This window comes from Seriola aureovittata, chromosome 11 (genome assembly GCF_021018895.1).
Source record: "Seriola aureovittata isolate HTS-2021-v1 ecotype China chromosome 11, ASM2101889v1, whole genome shotgun sequence".
NCBI classification, from domain to species: domain Eukaryota; kingdom Metazoa; phylum Chordata; class Actinopteri; order Carangiformes; family Carangidae; genus Seriola; species Seriola aureovittata.
The window spans coordinates 15,624,011-15,642,034 of NC_079374.1; the positions used below are offsets into that span (position 1 = coordinate 15,624,011).

The window sequence follows — 18,024 nt, forward strand, 5'->3', positions numbered from 1 at the left end:
CCAAGTGTTAGATGAGTAGCTCATTACCACTTTCATATCTGCCCATTAAATGCGAAGCTTGTAGCCAGCAGCTGATTAGCTTAGCTTAGCATAAAGACTGAAAACATGGAGAAACAACTATCCTGACTTTATCCAAAGATAACAAAAAACCAGCTACAGTACCAGCATCTCTATAGCTCGCCAATTAACACATAAAAATTACCATGTTATCCTTTAAATTTACAGGCCACAGTTGCCATATAGGTTGGACAGAGTCAGGCTAGTTGTTTCACCCTGTTTCCAGTCTTAATGCTAAACTCTTAGCATAAACAGTATTAATGCTAAACTAACTGGTTGGTGGCTGTAGTGGGCCATAAAGACATGAAAGTGGTATCAACTCAACTCAAATCAGTTGATCAACTGAACAACAATTTTGATATCAAATTAATGTTTTAAGTAATTTTCAAAGCTGAAAAGCCAAATTTTTGTCCATTATATATCACTGAAAATTAAATCTTTTGGGGTTTTTTTTTACTTTTGATTGGACAAAACAAGCCATTTAAACATGCTATGTGAGACTTTGGGAAATGGTAATGACAAATATTGACATTTCTTAGACTTATCATGATTCAGTACATCAAAAAAATATGAAAATAATCATTAGCTCAATATTCACAATGCTGAGTCTCAGTCTGATATTCCCTGTTCTCCATCTCCATTACCCTCCATTGACCTTCTGGCTTTCCTTTTTTTCCTGTGTCCCATTCAGGGAGAGTAATTTTTCCTCTCAGATTTTAACAAAGCCAGAGTCACCTGAAAGGTCAAGCCTTCCTTGCTGAAATATACACAGAATAATGAGCTGTGTCAGAAGTACCTTCATCGGGTGACAATGGCAGATGCCTTTACACATCCTGGACAAAAGAGGGAAGGTAACATCCATTGCTATGTAGTTCTTATGGCATCTTGCTGTACAGGTGTTGTCCCCTAATGGTCACCATGGAAGAAAGGCTGCAATCAACCACCTCTAAAAGCAAACATATTGAATGGAGCCTGGTAATGAGATGTATGGGGGTCTTAAAAGCTTCAAGAGCAAGTTTGATCAAACAACAGATGGGTTGGTGTGATGCGCTTGTGTTCACATTTTCATCAATTGCTTGACACTGAAATTAATGCAAATTCTACGTTCAGTCGATGTTTTATTTGATTTTTTTTCTACAAAAAAAAGGCAAAATGTACAAACAGGAAAACACTATCACTTTGCAACTACTACATTGAAACATTACATTCCTATTTTAACACCATGCACTTCAAGATAATGAAAAACAATAAATGTGTGCGCGTAATACGAAAGAGGTGATTGAATTTTAGTCTGAATGCCAAGCAGGCACTTGGCAAGGATTCAGTATTCAAGCAGCATTGATAGTATTTCACCATTAGTTGCTCCCTTGTGTATACTCGCCTAAGGTCCTTTAGGTAGTGTGAGAATTGGTTTCATGGGACCGATGATGATTTCCAAAACACACCGCAATTTCAAAACCCAAGGTAAGCACTGGTTTTTATTACCTCGATTCTAAATAACACACTGCAATACCTCGTGATCTTTTTACCATTCAATGTCTTTTTCTCTGAAGAGAGTTCAAGTTTTACAGCATCTTAGAAAAATAATTGGTTCTGTATGTACAACAACAACAACAACAATGGTGATAGAAACATGTTAACATCATTATGTACAACAACATTTGTTGCCTGATCCCAGACAACAATATAGTGAAAAGTACCTGTCACATTTGCTTGGGTGATTGGTGAATATTGATTCTGAATATTGACCTGCTTAACTATTAATGGATAACTAAACATTTGATCAAGCATAAATATGACAGTGATAAACTCATGAGATGTGACAATTATTAACATCAGTATGCTGTAGTACCTTATCTCAAATGAAAACAGACTTAACATTCTTCTTCTTTCAACAACAAAATAATTAAATAATCTAAAAACTAATAAACCCCCCCCCCCAAAAAAAACACAACTTTCTAAAGGCACACGGAACTATTCAGCTCCAAGACATCATGATTTCTCACGATATTAAAAAGAAGAGGGTCTTAGTACAAGAGTTGGAAATCTTGTAGGAACTGATAAAGGTGGTGTGTGTTTTTAGTAATGACGCTCTAAGACAGCTGTGATAACACAGTGCAGTTAGAGTACTTCGGTATACAGACGTTGTCATTTAGGGAAAATTCTTACATTCATTCAAAATCAATCACATCTACTCAGAGCAGTCTTGATTACTTGCTACTTCCTTCCCCCTAGCCACTTATTTCTTCAAACAGCCGGTTATAAATAAACATACAGTACAGTATGTAATCTGTCGATCCAGAGAGCTGCCTCAAATTTTCATCTGTACCATACTGTAATTCCCATTTCACTATTATGAAACATTATGTAACTACTCAAGTATTTTTTCTAGGGGGAGGTTGTTATAGCTGCACTCCTGTCTCGTATTCATTTTCTATAGATGATGGTTTGAAATCTTCATTATTATTTTTATCCCAACATCTCAAGAAATTAACAACTAGAGCCTGACCAATAAACCGGCCAATATCAAACAAGAAATTGCAGGTCAGAAATGTCAAGATACATTTGCAGTGATTTAGAAGTACATAGCTTTTCTACTGCAAAACAGTTTAGTTCATATTTTGTTCACAATTTTAAAGTTTCCTTTAAATTTTAAAGGATCCATACAAAAATGTTGTTTATGTTTCTGAAATAATAATTGATTTTTGCTAAGAAATCTGAATATACAGTATATCATTGGTGTTTGTTGTGACTTTGTAATTATGTGGTCAAAATTTAAGTTTTATGTATTTTTCTGTGATAGCACCCCTTACGTTATGTTCTCTAGCTAATACTGGAAATTTTATTGGTGCAAAATCTGTGAGGGTCAACCAGATGGAGGACTCAAATTTTTAATCATTCTTCTTCCTCAGTGTGAGCTGAGCACACACTACTTTACTCCATACGTTAGTCCGAGTTGTGGTTCATTGTTGTGAGTTTTGACACTGTAGTCATTTTCCGTCACCACAACTGGACCCTAGAAAGACAGCTAAGGCAGCTAGATCTTCTTCTTTTAATAACATGGGATAAACACTGCACTGACTGTGTGGAAGCTGCCGATGACTCAGAAAGTGTTGAGATAACATGAATGTATCTAGCAGGAATTAGTGAAAACATTAGCAAGCTAGTCTAACTAGCTTTCTGTGTGGAAGCCTGTTAGCCTAGCTTGCTTAACTTTCATTTTCTAAGTGGAATACAAACTTAATATTCCATATTCCACAGTGGGTCCTCCCAAATGTTGAAAGGTGTAAAAGAGACAGATGCCTTAAATTGCTAACAGTTGCTAGTTAATGCTACAGTAAATGGTAGTAGGCTATACAGGGCTATGACGTTATCCACTCAGTAACAGACCACAGAGGGTGACAGTGTGTCTCCTAGCTATGCAGTCAGTCAACCGTTGCCAGGGGAAACGGCCACACAGCAGATTTTTAGTTAATCCTCTTTTGAAAAATGAAAAAAATAAATGCACAGTAGCTTCAGTAACATTATAATTTAAAGTTGCCTTACACCAAATGTGATGACAATACCAATTTCAGTTCAACTTTAAAAACAAGTATCAGCTGAGATCTGGTTGTCTAGGGTTTTTAGCCTAACAGAAAAAATAAAATAAAATAAAATCAACATTGGTAATGGCCTGACAAATCCAGAATTGGTCAGACTCTATTAACGTCACTTTCCCATTATTTCAATCTAACTCAGACACTGATATGGAAAGAGGATGAGCAGCAGTCATGACAACAGTCTTGTTTTATGATTGTACCTACAGTAGACACAAATGCGCTGCATGTACACTGCACAAGGAAGGTAATTTACAGTGCACACCATTGCACAGACGTGCTTTGCAATATTCTTGTTATTGATGCTCCTGTTTAATTGTTTGTCCAGCAGCTAAGCAGCAGTCTGAGCAGCCACAGTGGATGCACGGCTAGAGGCTGTCTGACACAGTGTGAGCGCTTTGATATGTTCTCCATGCACAGACCTGACACATTGTTCTCCCTGCTTGGACTCGACGAGGTTCCCAAAGCTACGGCTCGTCGTGTCGCCTGAATTGCAGGTGCAGCTTCTCTCAAACCCGTGGCGAGCAAGTAAGAGGAGATGCCTCCATAATGGAGCCACTGCTGCCTGGATATTTTGTAATTGCCGGCCAGGCTGTTACAGGGGGAGGCATATGATGTGTGAGGTAAGAGCCACCTGGTGAGGGTGTGGAGAGCCAGGACTGGTTAGGATGAGGACAGAGTGGTGGAGGGGGGAGAGGTGAGGTGAGGAATCAGACGCTCAGGGTCATGTTACGCAGCAGCCACTGCTGAGAGCGGCTGCCGTTGCAGTCTCTCAAGGTGGGGACCATCTTGTCCTCCTCAGACGGCATGTCCAGACACTGGTTGCTGTTTGCATGCAGCAGGGTGAGTCGCTGGAGACAGATGGACAAAGACAAAGGGAATTACATAGATGTCACTCTGTAGATATGGCCTACAAATGAATATACAGACATGACACAAATACAATTTTTGAATACATACATTTCCCTACTGTAAAATCAGCCTAAATCAACCTACCATGTGCCATCATTTGTGTTATTTTAGTGTTTACCTTATTCAACTTTCCTCAACCTGTCTTATCGACTGTACTTCAACCCTTGTCTAGACACAGCTGAGTCCACCACAGCTGATGACTAAGATGAACCTCACAGACACACTTCAGCTACTGATTTCCCATATTTCACAAAAATACCTTTCGACCCAGTAAAGAGCTTGAGTTTGTTGCACTCAGTAACTGTTGCTGGGGCAAGAAAAAAAAACAAAAGGTACATCAAGAGAGCAGGATGTTCCAGTCAGGAAAGAGACAAGAGTCCTGCCCCTTATATAACACAGCATACGGTGAGGCAGCTTGGGAGAGTTGAGGCTTCTGATGGAGGAGAGGTTGGTTGTCATCGCCACATTAAAGGAAGGATTTCTTTGTGAACTTACTCTTGAGTATCAGAAGCATCAAAATGTTAAAAAAAAGAAAGAAGTGCTTTCTCTGCTTCAGTGGGACTGAAACCAACACCTAATGTTTAGGTGCCAATTCCACTAAAAATCACCACCACCCCTCTTTGTAGCTTTCAGTTACTTTCAGCTGAATGTGTTGGTCTGCAAACCGATTTTATGCTCCCTGCCCTGCATGAAATGGTCGAGAGACAAAGTGAACAAGTGGTTAATGAAGCCAGAGCAAATGAACAGTTTCTCAGGAGTTGGCAGGCTAAACAGGGGATAAAATGCCAGTAAATATTGGACATGGAAGTACAGTCAGGTGGTGGGACAGAAGCCCACAACGGGAGAATTGTGATTGTGTTTTTGTCAAATGTCCAAGTAGGGAAGCGTTTGCTCAAACATTCGCTCTAAGAACTTAGACCTCTGCACAGACATTCTGTATTGGACCTGGATGAAGCAGATTTTTACGGACAGAAATTATGGGTGAATACTTCCTCTTGTTTCTAATTATATAATTCCCATTTCACCAAAATGAAAGGTTAATAATAAAGTGTATCATGTAGCTTATGATGTAAATGAATAGCTTGGAGTTTTGTTTTTTTTGGGGGAAAATTTTACAAATCAGCAAAAAGAGGACAAAACGCAACATCACACTCCCTCTTAAACACCCATAAAAAAGGCTGCCATATTTTAATATTCATAACGCTGGTATCAGTATTAATGTACCCACATAATGACACTGCTACATCATGTTGACTATGCACAGCAGAAACAGACATGGGCACACAAATGGCTAAAAGCAAAAGTAACTTTGCTGCTGGATCCGCTGGAATCGTTTTGATGACTCTACCCTTGAGATCAAAAGAGCAGAGACACTAGAGCACACGTCCTAAGGCCACATATGTCCTCTGTCATATATTGACTAAACTGACCACAAGAAGAGATGTGCAAGGATCTGTCCGATTCAGCTCAGGTGACCATGACCTTCTTCATGGAAGACATTTTGACATGTCACAGTAGGAAAAGCACAGGTAAATGATGAAATGAATGATGCCAGGGACCTGGTAATGCGCTTAGAGGGATACTTGCTCCTGTTATGCCATTGTTAATGCTATTGGTAAACATCAAGGATTTGACTAAATGTCTGCCGCTAGAAAGAATCAGTTTGAGCTTCTGTCTGAGTAATGGTTTAGTCTTGCTCATCAAAATGTGAGTTGACTCATTTGCAGTTGATTGACACATCAACACATCCTTTCATTATTTCAGCAATATAATCAATAATTAATAAATAGGAGCTTAGCTATGTCAGATCATGGGGGTTATCTTTTAATCTTTAGATTTAAACAGTTCTGACATCAAACATTCATGCTATTTTTAGAGTTCATTCTGCAGACGCAAACCATGTCCTCACCACAATATGAGCTCAAACGTATCTCTTGCTCCGCTCCACTCCACACATTGTCCCCTCCCCCCTGTCAGTCCTGTCTGTGTACTGTTCAGTCACATAAACCAGAGAAGCCAGAAGACAGTACAAGTGCTTTTAAAATGTCCAGACTGGAAAAAAACACACCTGTTGTGATGAGCTGAACTCAGGCACCACATGAGCATGTAGCACAGAAATCTGTGGCTATTTGCCACAAGGAATAACACCCCCCCCACTAACAACTCCAAAAGAGCTCTCAATGGCCTTGATTAACCATTTATGTTCAGTCCCACAGAAGTTAACATGCTTCCGCAATTTCAATCCTCACTTTGGCTCCTTATCTTGTCCCTAATGATCGCATGCAGTAGCAGAGGACTTGGAGTTTGTTGGTGAGGAAAACAATGTTGTGAGAGGAACTGGGAAAATGATGTTGGGTGCTACTTTACAAAGACACCATACAGTGTAATAACGTATGTAAATGTAGGGGCCTTTGAAAGAGAACTCATCACAATATGAGAAACACGAGGAGCAAACATGAAAGATAATGCACAAGAACAACTACAAACCAGAGTCAGCGTGTGGCATTAAGACATGTACGTTGGCATGATTATTTCATCCTGTGACTGAGATATAATTCTTCATTAAAACAAGATTGTGCTTTGACTGTTGACAGAGGATATTCAGACTAATGAGCAAACAGAGACGCTGAGGCCATGTTTGACCTTAAGCTATAAAACACAAGAGTTTGACATTCTCTGCCTGGTTACAAAGAAGTACACGCGCACGTGCACACACATACACACACACATGCACACCTTTCCTGAAGTACACATTACAGCCTGCCCTACAGGGCACATTTGTTCAAACAGTCCAAGAACAAAGAGAGCAGGTGGCGTCCGTCTCTTACACACCTGCCAAAAAGCTAAAGAAAAGAACAATAAGGTAGCTCTACTTCAGAGACATTTTTCTTTTCTTGCTTTATTACAAAATATTTTTAAAAGACTGCTACAACTTAAGACAATGGTAGAGTTAAGCCTACAGTTTTAAGGATAAGTGACAAAAATCAGAAATCTCTTAATCCTGACTGTTTAAAAAAATCCTTTTTTTTTGTATATTTTGCAAATGACAAGCTGTGAAACCAACAAATGCTTCTCTGTAAAGGCTTGTTCATACATAGAGCCTCTCCGAGCTGTCGGTAGAGCTAATCTATAAATCATAAGAACCTGGCTTAGGCAATAATGAGAATAGTATTTCTTTTTTCATTCAAAGATCCAAACCTACTCTGCTGACAGAGATGAGAGAAGAGGGGCATGACGGCAGGGGGTAGAAAAAACTATCCACATTTAATGAAAATACTAGAAATGTGGAGGTCCTGTCCTTTGCTCATAATTATTTCATGCCTCCTTTGGGGCAGAGAAAACTCCCATCTCAACCTCCTAGCAAACCAACCAGTGTCTCCGGAGCAAGTCGCTGAGTGTGTGCACAGCTGAGACCGGCTAATTAAATGAGGATGGTTTCTAACCATGAGCCCTGGTTGAGGAACATTATCCTCTTTGTCACCAGGCAGCACACTGGACTTGCTGAAAGGCAAAAGAGCTCCTGTTTGACATGATCTTGCGCCGACAGTGGAAGAAAATCTAAAGGGCTGAGTTGATTTTTGTGGGGAATACAAAAAAACAGCAAATTCCTTTTGTCTCAAGGCAGAGTCAGGGAACAATCTCATTTACTCTAATACTGCCCTGCTCTTGTGTATGAGCTCTCCCTTTATGCTGGCTATGCCACGAGGACCCGAGTGTGAACAGCAAATCAGGCCATCTAACAGCAGGTCACTTTACTGCTGTAACTCTGACACACACCAGCAGCCCCGGGAGCTCCTTACCCAATTTACCCCGCTTGGACACAACAACTGTGGCATGCTACAGTGAAATTGCTCTTTAGCTTTTTTTGAGAGATACAACGGTACAGGAGTCTGAGGTGCAAACTGCAGATAACACAGCAGAACGGACATGACGGCAGCGAAAACCTCAACCCTGAAACGGACAGAAATGCTGGGCCAAAAAAAAGTTCCTCACAAAAGTATGTAAATAAGCAGGCAGAGCGGTGAAAAGCACTGATAATTGGGATTCATTGGTTTTACAATATGTACATGGCACACAGTGTGCACAGCTGCTTCAGGCCAATAGGAGAGTGGCCTGAGAGGCCAGGGCCATGAAAGGTAGGTTCACAATGAAGGATCACTTCAAAAGAACTTGTAAACAATGGCGAGCCCATTTCATTCAGCCCTGCATGTAGATAATCAGCTAAAAATAAACACGTCCTCCTCCATCTCAGGCATCATTCACTACGCGCTAGCAGTCCAAGGGACAGCCAGTGAATTTTCCCATCAAAATAAAATATTTATGCTGGAAAATAAATGCCAAATGAGATCTAATTTGGCATGAAGGTCTCGCAGATAGCATCTTATACACAAAACCATCTTGATGGGACATCTGTCATTGCTTGATGTGCTTCCGCCCTTGTCTTCATGCCTTCTCCCTGAAAGGTCACCAGCAAAAGCTACTTAATGCTTCCTAAAACAATCTGCACGCACATTGTGACTAATAAATGACAGATCATAACAACAAACTCTGCATTCACCTGTTCACACTGACAAAAATAAGACAATATGGAAATACTCAGCCACAATCAGCTACAGAGGTGCCTATTAGCACCCAAACAGGTCAACCTAATCTACTTCCAGGTCTAACAATGCTAAACTATGTCACTACAGAGCTGCTAATGACCACCAGATTCTATTGTAAGCCTAAAATGTACTGACCTGCTCACCTTAGGACCTACAGCGCTCCCCCCAGAGCGGACAGGAGCTTAGAGAAAATAATCAGTGGGGCTGAAGTAGAGGCGTCTAGCAACCTCCAGACGAGTGTAGTTGTGGAGGATCCAGGCCTGCACGGGACTGTTGTTACAGTACTCCACCGTGGGGCCGTAGGTACCATCCTCCAGACGGCTGAAGGTCAGACATGATTGTGTGATGATGTGGAGGAAGGTGTGCTTCTGCGGCGAGCCGGGAGTGAGAGGGGCACATGGTGGTTAAGGTAAAAAAAAAACTTTTCCAGCTTAATAAGAGGTGATTTTTTTTTTCAGTGACAGTTGAAAACAAAAATGTGTTGTTATATTTAAGGTATTCAAAACCTGGACTTAACAGCTGAGCTTCAGATACAATTTGTTCTGCTGGGTTACCATGAAATATTTCAAATATTCATGGCTTGTGAAAGAAAAGATTGAATTCCTGCACACGGTCAAGCACTTCATCAGTTTATTAGACACAACATTTTGATCATGGACCCTTGCTGGGTATTGAATTCACAGTGTGAAACAACAACATCTTTATTCTAAAGCCACAGGATGTAACAAGCAAAAATCTAAAAAGGGGGACCAGATCTCAACAGGAGACAATTACCACATCAGCAATTGATAAAAAACATTCTTAAAATGAAACAAACATAATCCAATATCTGTACAATACAAATGAAAACTGTAAAAAGAATAGATTTTTATATGCTATTAAAAAAATTAGATGGGAAATGCAAAGCATTTTTTTTATTTTTTTTATTTTATCACTGGCGACTGGTTATTGTCTGATCTGCCTCTTCTACCTCCTTTCTGAACTTTTATTGATATCTCCCATCTAATCTTTTAGAGAATAAACATTTTAATAAAATATTGTTTGTTTTTGTATAGATGTATTGTTTTACCTAATCAAAATTGATTAAACTGATGCTGTAATTGTCTCAGGCTTTTGACATTTGGCTAAGTATTTGATTCCCCTTTATCATTGATTGATGCAGCCTGATGCCTTACGACACATCCTTGTGATATCAAGAGTCCACGCAGTCATGAGTTTCAGACTTCCAACTTTCTTTGAAATCTCCGATATGTCCGACTTCACACCAAACAAACAAATATGGATGCCTCATATCAGCCAAAAACCGTTCAGTTCAGTCCTCACACTACCAACTCTGTAATCATGCAAGTATTTATTTTCTCTATATTTCCCATCTATATCATCCATCTCATGGAAATGTTGTTCCACATTGTGATGCCTGATGAATATTCAGTGCTGACAATGAGCAGGAATTTCAACCTTTTCTTTTACGTGACGGCAGTTTCCTACACATCTGTGCAGCATAATACTTAGTTTAAATATTCAATGCTTGAAACAATGAAGACTTACTTACATTTTGGCAGCTGAGCTTCCTCTGTGGATAACTAAACTACAGTCTCTGCTACACTAACACAAAGCTTTCTCTGTAAACCCAAGTGAAAGGTATAGCCGATTAACGAGAATAATTGTGACTGCGATAATGTATGCAAGTGGTATATTCATCTGGGATTGAGGAAAACAGCTTCTTTCTGGCTGAAACGGCAGAGCAGGTGAAAAAATAAGGGAGGACCGTCAGTTTCGGTTGTGAATGAAAGCATGAGGAAAATATGGTCAGGTATTCCTGTGAAAATGAAACTGATGACCAGATGAAATGTTAGCGGTACTGAAGTAACCCGGGATTCAGCCCCTGACTGTCACACCTGGACTAAAAATAACCTCGACCACTGACAGCGGTGAAACCCCAGTGCTGTTTACAACAGAGACCAGTCCTCTTAGTTTATGAATTATTCATTTTTTCCTTATTAAGAATGCACCCAGAGAACAAAGTGTAATAAAAGTGTTTCTCCTAGGGTTTTGTTCAGGGTTTGATGGAAAGGCCTCCAGGCTTCCTCACCTTGTCAAAACCACATCAGTGACAGGACGTCTCAATCACTGAGAAATAATACTGTATTGAGTGAAATCTTTTCTTACCCTTTCCCAGTGGTTGAAAAAAAAAATGCATAAATTGTTAATATAAAAGATGCTTTTTGAGTTGTATAAACCACAATGTACTTTGAGTTCTGAGTCAGCGGGGCTTGAGGAGAATATTTGAGTTTTCCTGTGAGATTCAAAATGTTTTTCTGCTTTCAATCTAAGCGCTTACAACATCTGTCTCTGCGTTTGACTGAATACTGAAATGATAAGACTAATACAGCATAAGCAGGAGTATTAAGTAAAATGAAACTCTGGTGTTTAATATGCAGTTTTTGGCATTGTCATTTATCTAATTTTAGTTTCCATTCTGGTGCTACAGTACCACAAATGAATCCACTCTCAAATTGTATATCAGTGTAAATTCAGCAGTGTCGTACGCGAGTGTGAAAGATCTTTAATGAACCACACAACATGAAAATACTTCAGGATCAGGTTATTTGTTTTTCATCCCTGTCCATCATAGATTTAATAATTGTTTTGTTTTGATTTTTTAAGATATTATGTTAGCTTTACCTTTGGCTCTGACACTTGGTTTAGTTTTGTAGACTGGCCATCAAGCTGAATATCTGTCCTGCCGTTAGTGTAAATACTTTGGCCACTTATTGTTTGATGTTAAGAGATACTGTAGATTCACGTTGACTGTACGGTGAAACTTTCGAATAAATAAAAACATTTTGTTAATTAGAATCAAAATCCACTTAGTATTCATTTTCATCCCATCGGTAAAATAGATCTAGTTCACCATGGAGATTTAAATTATCTACTCTAATGTCAACTGACACTTCACAGTCCACACACTGTTACAGGGTCTCATGATATACTGGGAGCACAGGCACACACTATGGGGCAGTATTCAGGAGGGATGCGGCTTACCTCAAAATCATACTCCCACTTGCCAACATACTATGTGAAAGCAGAGAACATGAGAGGAGAGACACAGCTGCTGGGTGGTGAAAAAACAACTCAACTTCTGTGCTGCTAAAAAAAAAAAAAAAAAAAAAAAAAAAAAAAACTGGCGTACAGCACCATCTAGTGGCTGAAAACAGGTACTTAATTTCTCACTTTCCCACTAACAACATCCTCACAGTGCACTACTGCACATGCAATCTCATCAGACACAGACAGACACAATCCATCAGCATTTCATCAAAGTCATTTTCAATACATCAGCCATCAGGAAAGCAGAGACGGCCACCTGCAATAACAGCCCTGCTACGGATTATTTGGGGAACATGGATCCTACCTCGGCATCGTACTCAAACATCTGATTGCCCTTCATGTGGTGACACTTGAGCATGACGACAGGTCCGTTGAGGCGGGAGACATCCAGACAGAGGTCATCTGTCCTTATCTCTTTATCCGCCGTGTATGAGAACACCTGGAAACAAAACGTCTCACTCAGAAGATGAAAAGCACCAGCGATGCCAACATTATGCACCGATGTGCATTCAAAAAATAATAGGGAGTTATCACCAGATTGAATATATTCATTCTTATTTTACTGTGAATAACACTAAATTTCTTCATGATTTATGTGGTGCCAAACCTGATTTAAACTTGCCTTATGATTTTTTGTGTTTTCTAAAAAAGAATTTAAACTGTCCTTTTGTGTGTTTTTCTATTACTACATGATTGCTCCACATAATATCCTACAAGAACAACAGAGGGAACAATGATTAGACCAATACGAATCTTGGCACAAACCTTTAAATGCCAAAGATGTCACATTGACCAACAGCTTGGAGCTAAATCAGCAATAGACTTTCGAAACGAGAAAGAAACACTTGGCAAAAACCCAGACTTGAAATGTGCTGAAAGTCTGTGGATTGATTTAAAAGTTGGCAGCTCACACACACACTTTGGTCCAAACTGATTGAAATCAAGTTTTTTTTTTTAGCAAAGGCGAAATCCCAAAGCTCATGTGTCCAAGATGAAGAGGTATCAAAAGCTCAGCGTGTTGAATGTTAATTTAAAAGAGATATACTTATTCTACATTCCATTTACAGCACTTATAAATAGATCAGTAAATAAGAATAAATAGCAAAACTTAAGTGTTTATCGGAGCTTTCCTCACCTGGTTTCCGCCCATGCCATGACAGTTGAAAAAGCCAACTTTCTCGTTCTCCTTTCTCCCCATGTTGTCCACACACTGGTTGGTTTCAACATTTCTGATCTACCAGCAAGAAGAACAGTGTTAAAAGATTATCTGCGTTCAATTTTCAAATATGTTTGAACATACATTATGTTTCACTTTGGTGATACAAAGTTTACAAAGTATTACAGTTTTATTCATGCAGGGGTGTAATCCATAAAGTGCATGTATTATTTGTCAGCACCCCAGGCTACATGTTCTACCAACAAAACAAATATGTGTGATGTAATATTTTATTCTCAAAAACAAGCTATTCAGACCCTGCTCAATATTTCTCATTAAAAATGCATTATCTTTTCTACACCCCTTTTTTTATGTTACCTCATGTTTACTACTGTCCTCTTCTTTAATGCAACTGTTTCTATTATAATTTAGGAAACAATTAATTTGTTAATGGACTAATTGATCAAGAGAAATTTAGTTGGAAACTATTTTGACAATCTGTTAATATTAGTAAGTTTTTTTTTCATGGAAACATTTTTTGGATCCTGTGTGTTAAAACACACATATCTCAAATCTCTGGGGTTTGAACCGCTTGTCAAAGAAGACACGTAATTTGAAAACATTACATTGGGCTCTGGTAAATTATTAAGTGCATTTTTGACTATTTTCTGACCTTTTGTAGACGACGTGATTTTTTTTAACTAAACAACTGAGAGATTAATCGATAATGAAAGTGATCATTCGTTGCTGCCCTGCTTTTACAAATGTTATATCTGTTCTAGCTGGCTTCACTTTAACCAACACATCCTTACTGTGTGACATGCAAACGCTGCTGATGCTGAGTTCGTCACAGAAAAACCCAAGCGACTGTCAGAACTGTTTTTCCCCATTACTAAAGTCAACCATGACTGATGTTCAATGTCCAAACAGTGATGGTGAAAAGTGCAGGTTTATCACCATGTTTTTCTGTGTCCACTGATTCCGTAAGAACTTAAAGGGTTTTAGCTAAACTCGTGTATGTATATGACAGATACTGTGTCACCAACTTAAATGAACTCTTTGTTAATCCAACTTCTATTTCTCCTACTTCACTTCACAAGCTCAAACAGATAAGTAATAATGCCAGAACAGTTCTGAGTAACCACCGTTATCACAGCTCCTTCTAACTTTATAGGCAACTCAGCTGTCTCGTGAGCTCATACATCCACAGAGCTAAAGCTGCGCTGGCTCTATATGTTGCCTAAGCAACTTATTATGCCTATCATGCAGGAACAGAACGGCGCTCATAATTAAGTGATATAAACCCTAATGGTTCCAGCTGTTAAAGAGAGAGGCTGACGGCGCTACAGAGGCTGAGAAGAACTCACAGGAAGTCCGGTGGAGCTGAGGTGCTGCAGTGGCTAAACAGAGAGCTGGTACTGCAGTACAGCAGAACAGCACGGATGAAAATATCCACTCATCCTCAGCAGTATGAATGCTGAAGGATTACAAGCTCATTCACCATTACTCCTTCAACTGACATTGCTTTTTAAATGGCCTCTATCTATTGTACTGACAGCACACTGGATGTCAGCTCTGACTTTACCCCGTGCTGCACTGCTGTCAGCACGGGGGAGCCGTGGGCATCAAGAGGCAAAGTCAGGCCACTTATAAAAAAAAAAATCTTCTTTTTCCCATGTGAGTAGGAACTCTCTAACAAAAGGAACTTAAACTTCTGTTATCTTGAAAACAATTAACTATGAATTCTCACGCCTTAGCTGCAAATTATCACACAGCTCCCACAATGCCCTTTTTAATTTCTAAGGGGACTACTTTGTAGTTCCATTTCTGCTCTAATCATCTTATGAAAAAATTTTCTAACAGTTTTAATATATTTATATCACAGATAAACAAAATTATGTTTTAAAATTAATTTTAGCTCTTGTACAAAACAAAACTGTCCCACCAGACAGTGTAGAATGTATACACAAGCCTAATCTCACCTCTCTGCCATGCACACCTTAGCTGTGTAAACATGTGATTGGGATCAATACCAACTGCATGAGCATGTTTTTCTTTATCACGCGTGTTCAATGCGAACAGCTTTTTTTTTTTTATCTCATTTTGTTCAGCCTTTGTTGGACTCTGAGATTTTCAGCTTTATCTCGCAGCAATATTGTCTTTCTGAAAACACAGCTCAGGAGCTACAAGGACATATCTGACTGAATGCAGATGGAGCGACCCACAGCATATCTGCTGCATTATGGGAGATCAGAATACATGAAAGCTCATACTTCACCAAGTGAGTAGTATCTTCTTGGGATCTGGGAGTCTGGGTAGATGTTTTCTAGATACCAGGAGAACGGTTTGCACTTCAAGGCCTCGCGGAGGGCTTTACGGGAAGAAACGTCTCCGTAGTCCACCCGCATCACACCTGCAGACGAAATACAGAGACAAGGATTCTGACTTATGTATCGCTGCACATCATCAGTCAGTACTCACCTTTGTATTTACTTTTTTTTTTTTTGTCCTGTTTTCCTGCACCACCAAAACTAAACACCAGAGGGACCCTTTATAAAGAATCAGCTCGCATCCTTACCCGAAAACATGGGCTGTGTATATGGGACATCAGTGGAAGGATTTTCTATGAAATGTTTTGATGGAAAGTCATATCCTATTCATACAAATGGTATATTGATGCGTAATACATTTGTCATTAAGTATGTTACTTTAACGGTACGGAAACTGCAAGATGCATCGGCCTTAGTGAAACTGAACACTGAGGAAGGACAAGGCGGCGACTGGGCACATACACTTATAAACACATTAGGCAGATGGTTTCTCCCCAGAGTGCCTCTTGAGGACTCAAAGCTTGCATGTACATAGATGCAGGGGGGTAATTTATCATGAAAGAACACGATTGCAATGAGAGAAAATAGAGAACAATTTTCAAAAACCAGCCAACATGTAAGCAGCGCTGTGTATTTATCCATCAAACGCAAGGCACGCAACGCAAACAGAACCTTCTCTAATACTAACAACGTCTTACACTTTAATCTGGGAAATAGAAATTTCAAGTTGGCAGATAAAAGCAATGAGCTGAAGGCCGTTCTTCCTCCCCTGGCTCTCTATTTCCCCTTTCCTCTCTCTGCAGGGTCTGAGCATCACATGTTGCAGATGATGAATAGCCTCTTTGATCTTGAAATCACCAGTGCAGAGGAGGGATGAGGAGGGAGATGCACTTTTAATAGGATCACTCGGTGCCACTCCCAAACTCAGCCTGAGCATCATACTGTGTTCTTCTGTGCCAATAAGTGAGGTCTGGCAGCAGCGTGGCCCAGATCATTCTCCCTAATGTCCTGGAGGAACAGACAGTCATCGCAGGGCCACAGCACACAGTTAGACTCATCCATCACAAAACCAGCTCTGTCTGCACACTTGCCCCCGTGGAGAATCCCCATCTGACTGAGTGGAGGGGAAGGTCGCAATTTGTGCCATAACATCGGCAGATTACGGATGATCCCTTATAGGTTGGCTGGCATCTAAAACACTTAACCAGAGATTTCCGGAGCATGGCCGTCTGCTAAAGGGTAATCACATTACTAAGTCGACAGATGGGAGGGCTACTCATCCCTCTGTCTGCATAGTCGTATTGTTCTAGTTTGTCCGTGTGTGTTTGAGCTCTGTTGGAGAGAAAACCAAGTTCAGGAAAACACTAAGAATGTGACTGAAAGTAGGAACTAATTAATTCCACTTTGCGAATAACAAAAGCAGCAGTAAATTCCTATGTCAGACAAAGTAAAAAGGAGAATTCTTAAATGAGCAAGAATAAAAAAAGAGGAGAAAGACAAGAACAGAATAAAGGAGAGCTGGCAAGTCTTTCCTTTTCACAATTTGCTAAATGTAATGGCCAGCACAGAAGTAGCACTGAGGAGTTTTGTAATGAGGATTGTTCATATCTGCTTTGGAACAGCGGTGCACAATGAATAAAACATCTATTAAATTCCCGGCTCAACTCTTCTGTATATGCCCTGAAACTTTTAAAACATGAAGAATTTATGCCATTTTAGGACCGTCCTCAATGTGCGACTCTGCTATCCCCGTGGCAGGAACATGCAGTCAGACAGACGCAGTTTCATTGCTCTGTACCTGGTGATATGATATAGAAGAAGTCTTTGAAATCATCCATCCACACTTCGGCCAGGCGCCTGTTGTTCTTGTTGATGACTTGGCCCGTTCCTCCGGGGAAGCTGTATGGGGTGGCCTTCCGGAAAACATGGCCCACATGGGAACATGTCACGATTTCCAAAGAGCCACCGCACTGCCAGATCTGCAGGCACATGAGGTTAAATTTATATAGTATGTGGCAAGAAAGCAAACAAATACACTCAACACAAACATACAAAACATCAGGTGCATGGCAGTTCTCTTAACTGATTGTTAATCACTCCTTGATGCTCAGGTGACAAAGGAAGTGATTAAATCTGCCACCAATAAGAACATTTTTCTCTTACAATTTTGAGAGCAGTGCGGCTTTCCAGGAGGAGAGAGGAAACAAGAGGCTGCTTTATCGTTAGTCACTGGACGCTGCAGCAGAGTGGGCTGCTTT

General features: G+C 39.9%; 1 protein-coding gene across 3 annotated transcripts in view; it reads right to left on the bottom strand.

Annotated features, from left to right (window-relative positions):
* Positions 1 to 1,162: 1,162 nt before the first annotated feature.
* Positions 1,163 to 18,024, bottom strand: part of galnt13 (UDP-N-acetyl-alpha-D-galactosamine:polypeptide N-acetylgalactosaminyltransferase 13) — a 38,307-nt gene continuing 21,445 nt past the window's right edge. For 2 of the 3 annotated variants that reach the window (XM_056389553.1, XM_056389552.1), the window contains exons 8-12: positions 17,565 to 17,745; positions 15,710 to 15,849; positions 13,416 to 13,514; positions 12,585 to 12,719; positions 1,163 to 4,504 (exon numbers count right to left, since the gene is read on the bottom strand). In XM_056389553.1, the coding sequence (XP_056245528.1) occupies positions 4,364 to 4,504; positions 12,585 to 12,719; positions 13,416 to 13,514; positions 15,710 to 15,849; positions 17,565 to 17,745 (696 nt within the window). In that variant the 3' untranslated portion in view covers positions 1,163 to 4,363. The other variant, XM_056389554.1, reaches the window with a different exon arrangement.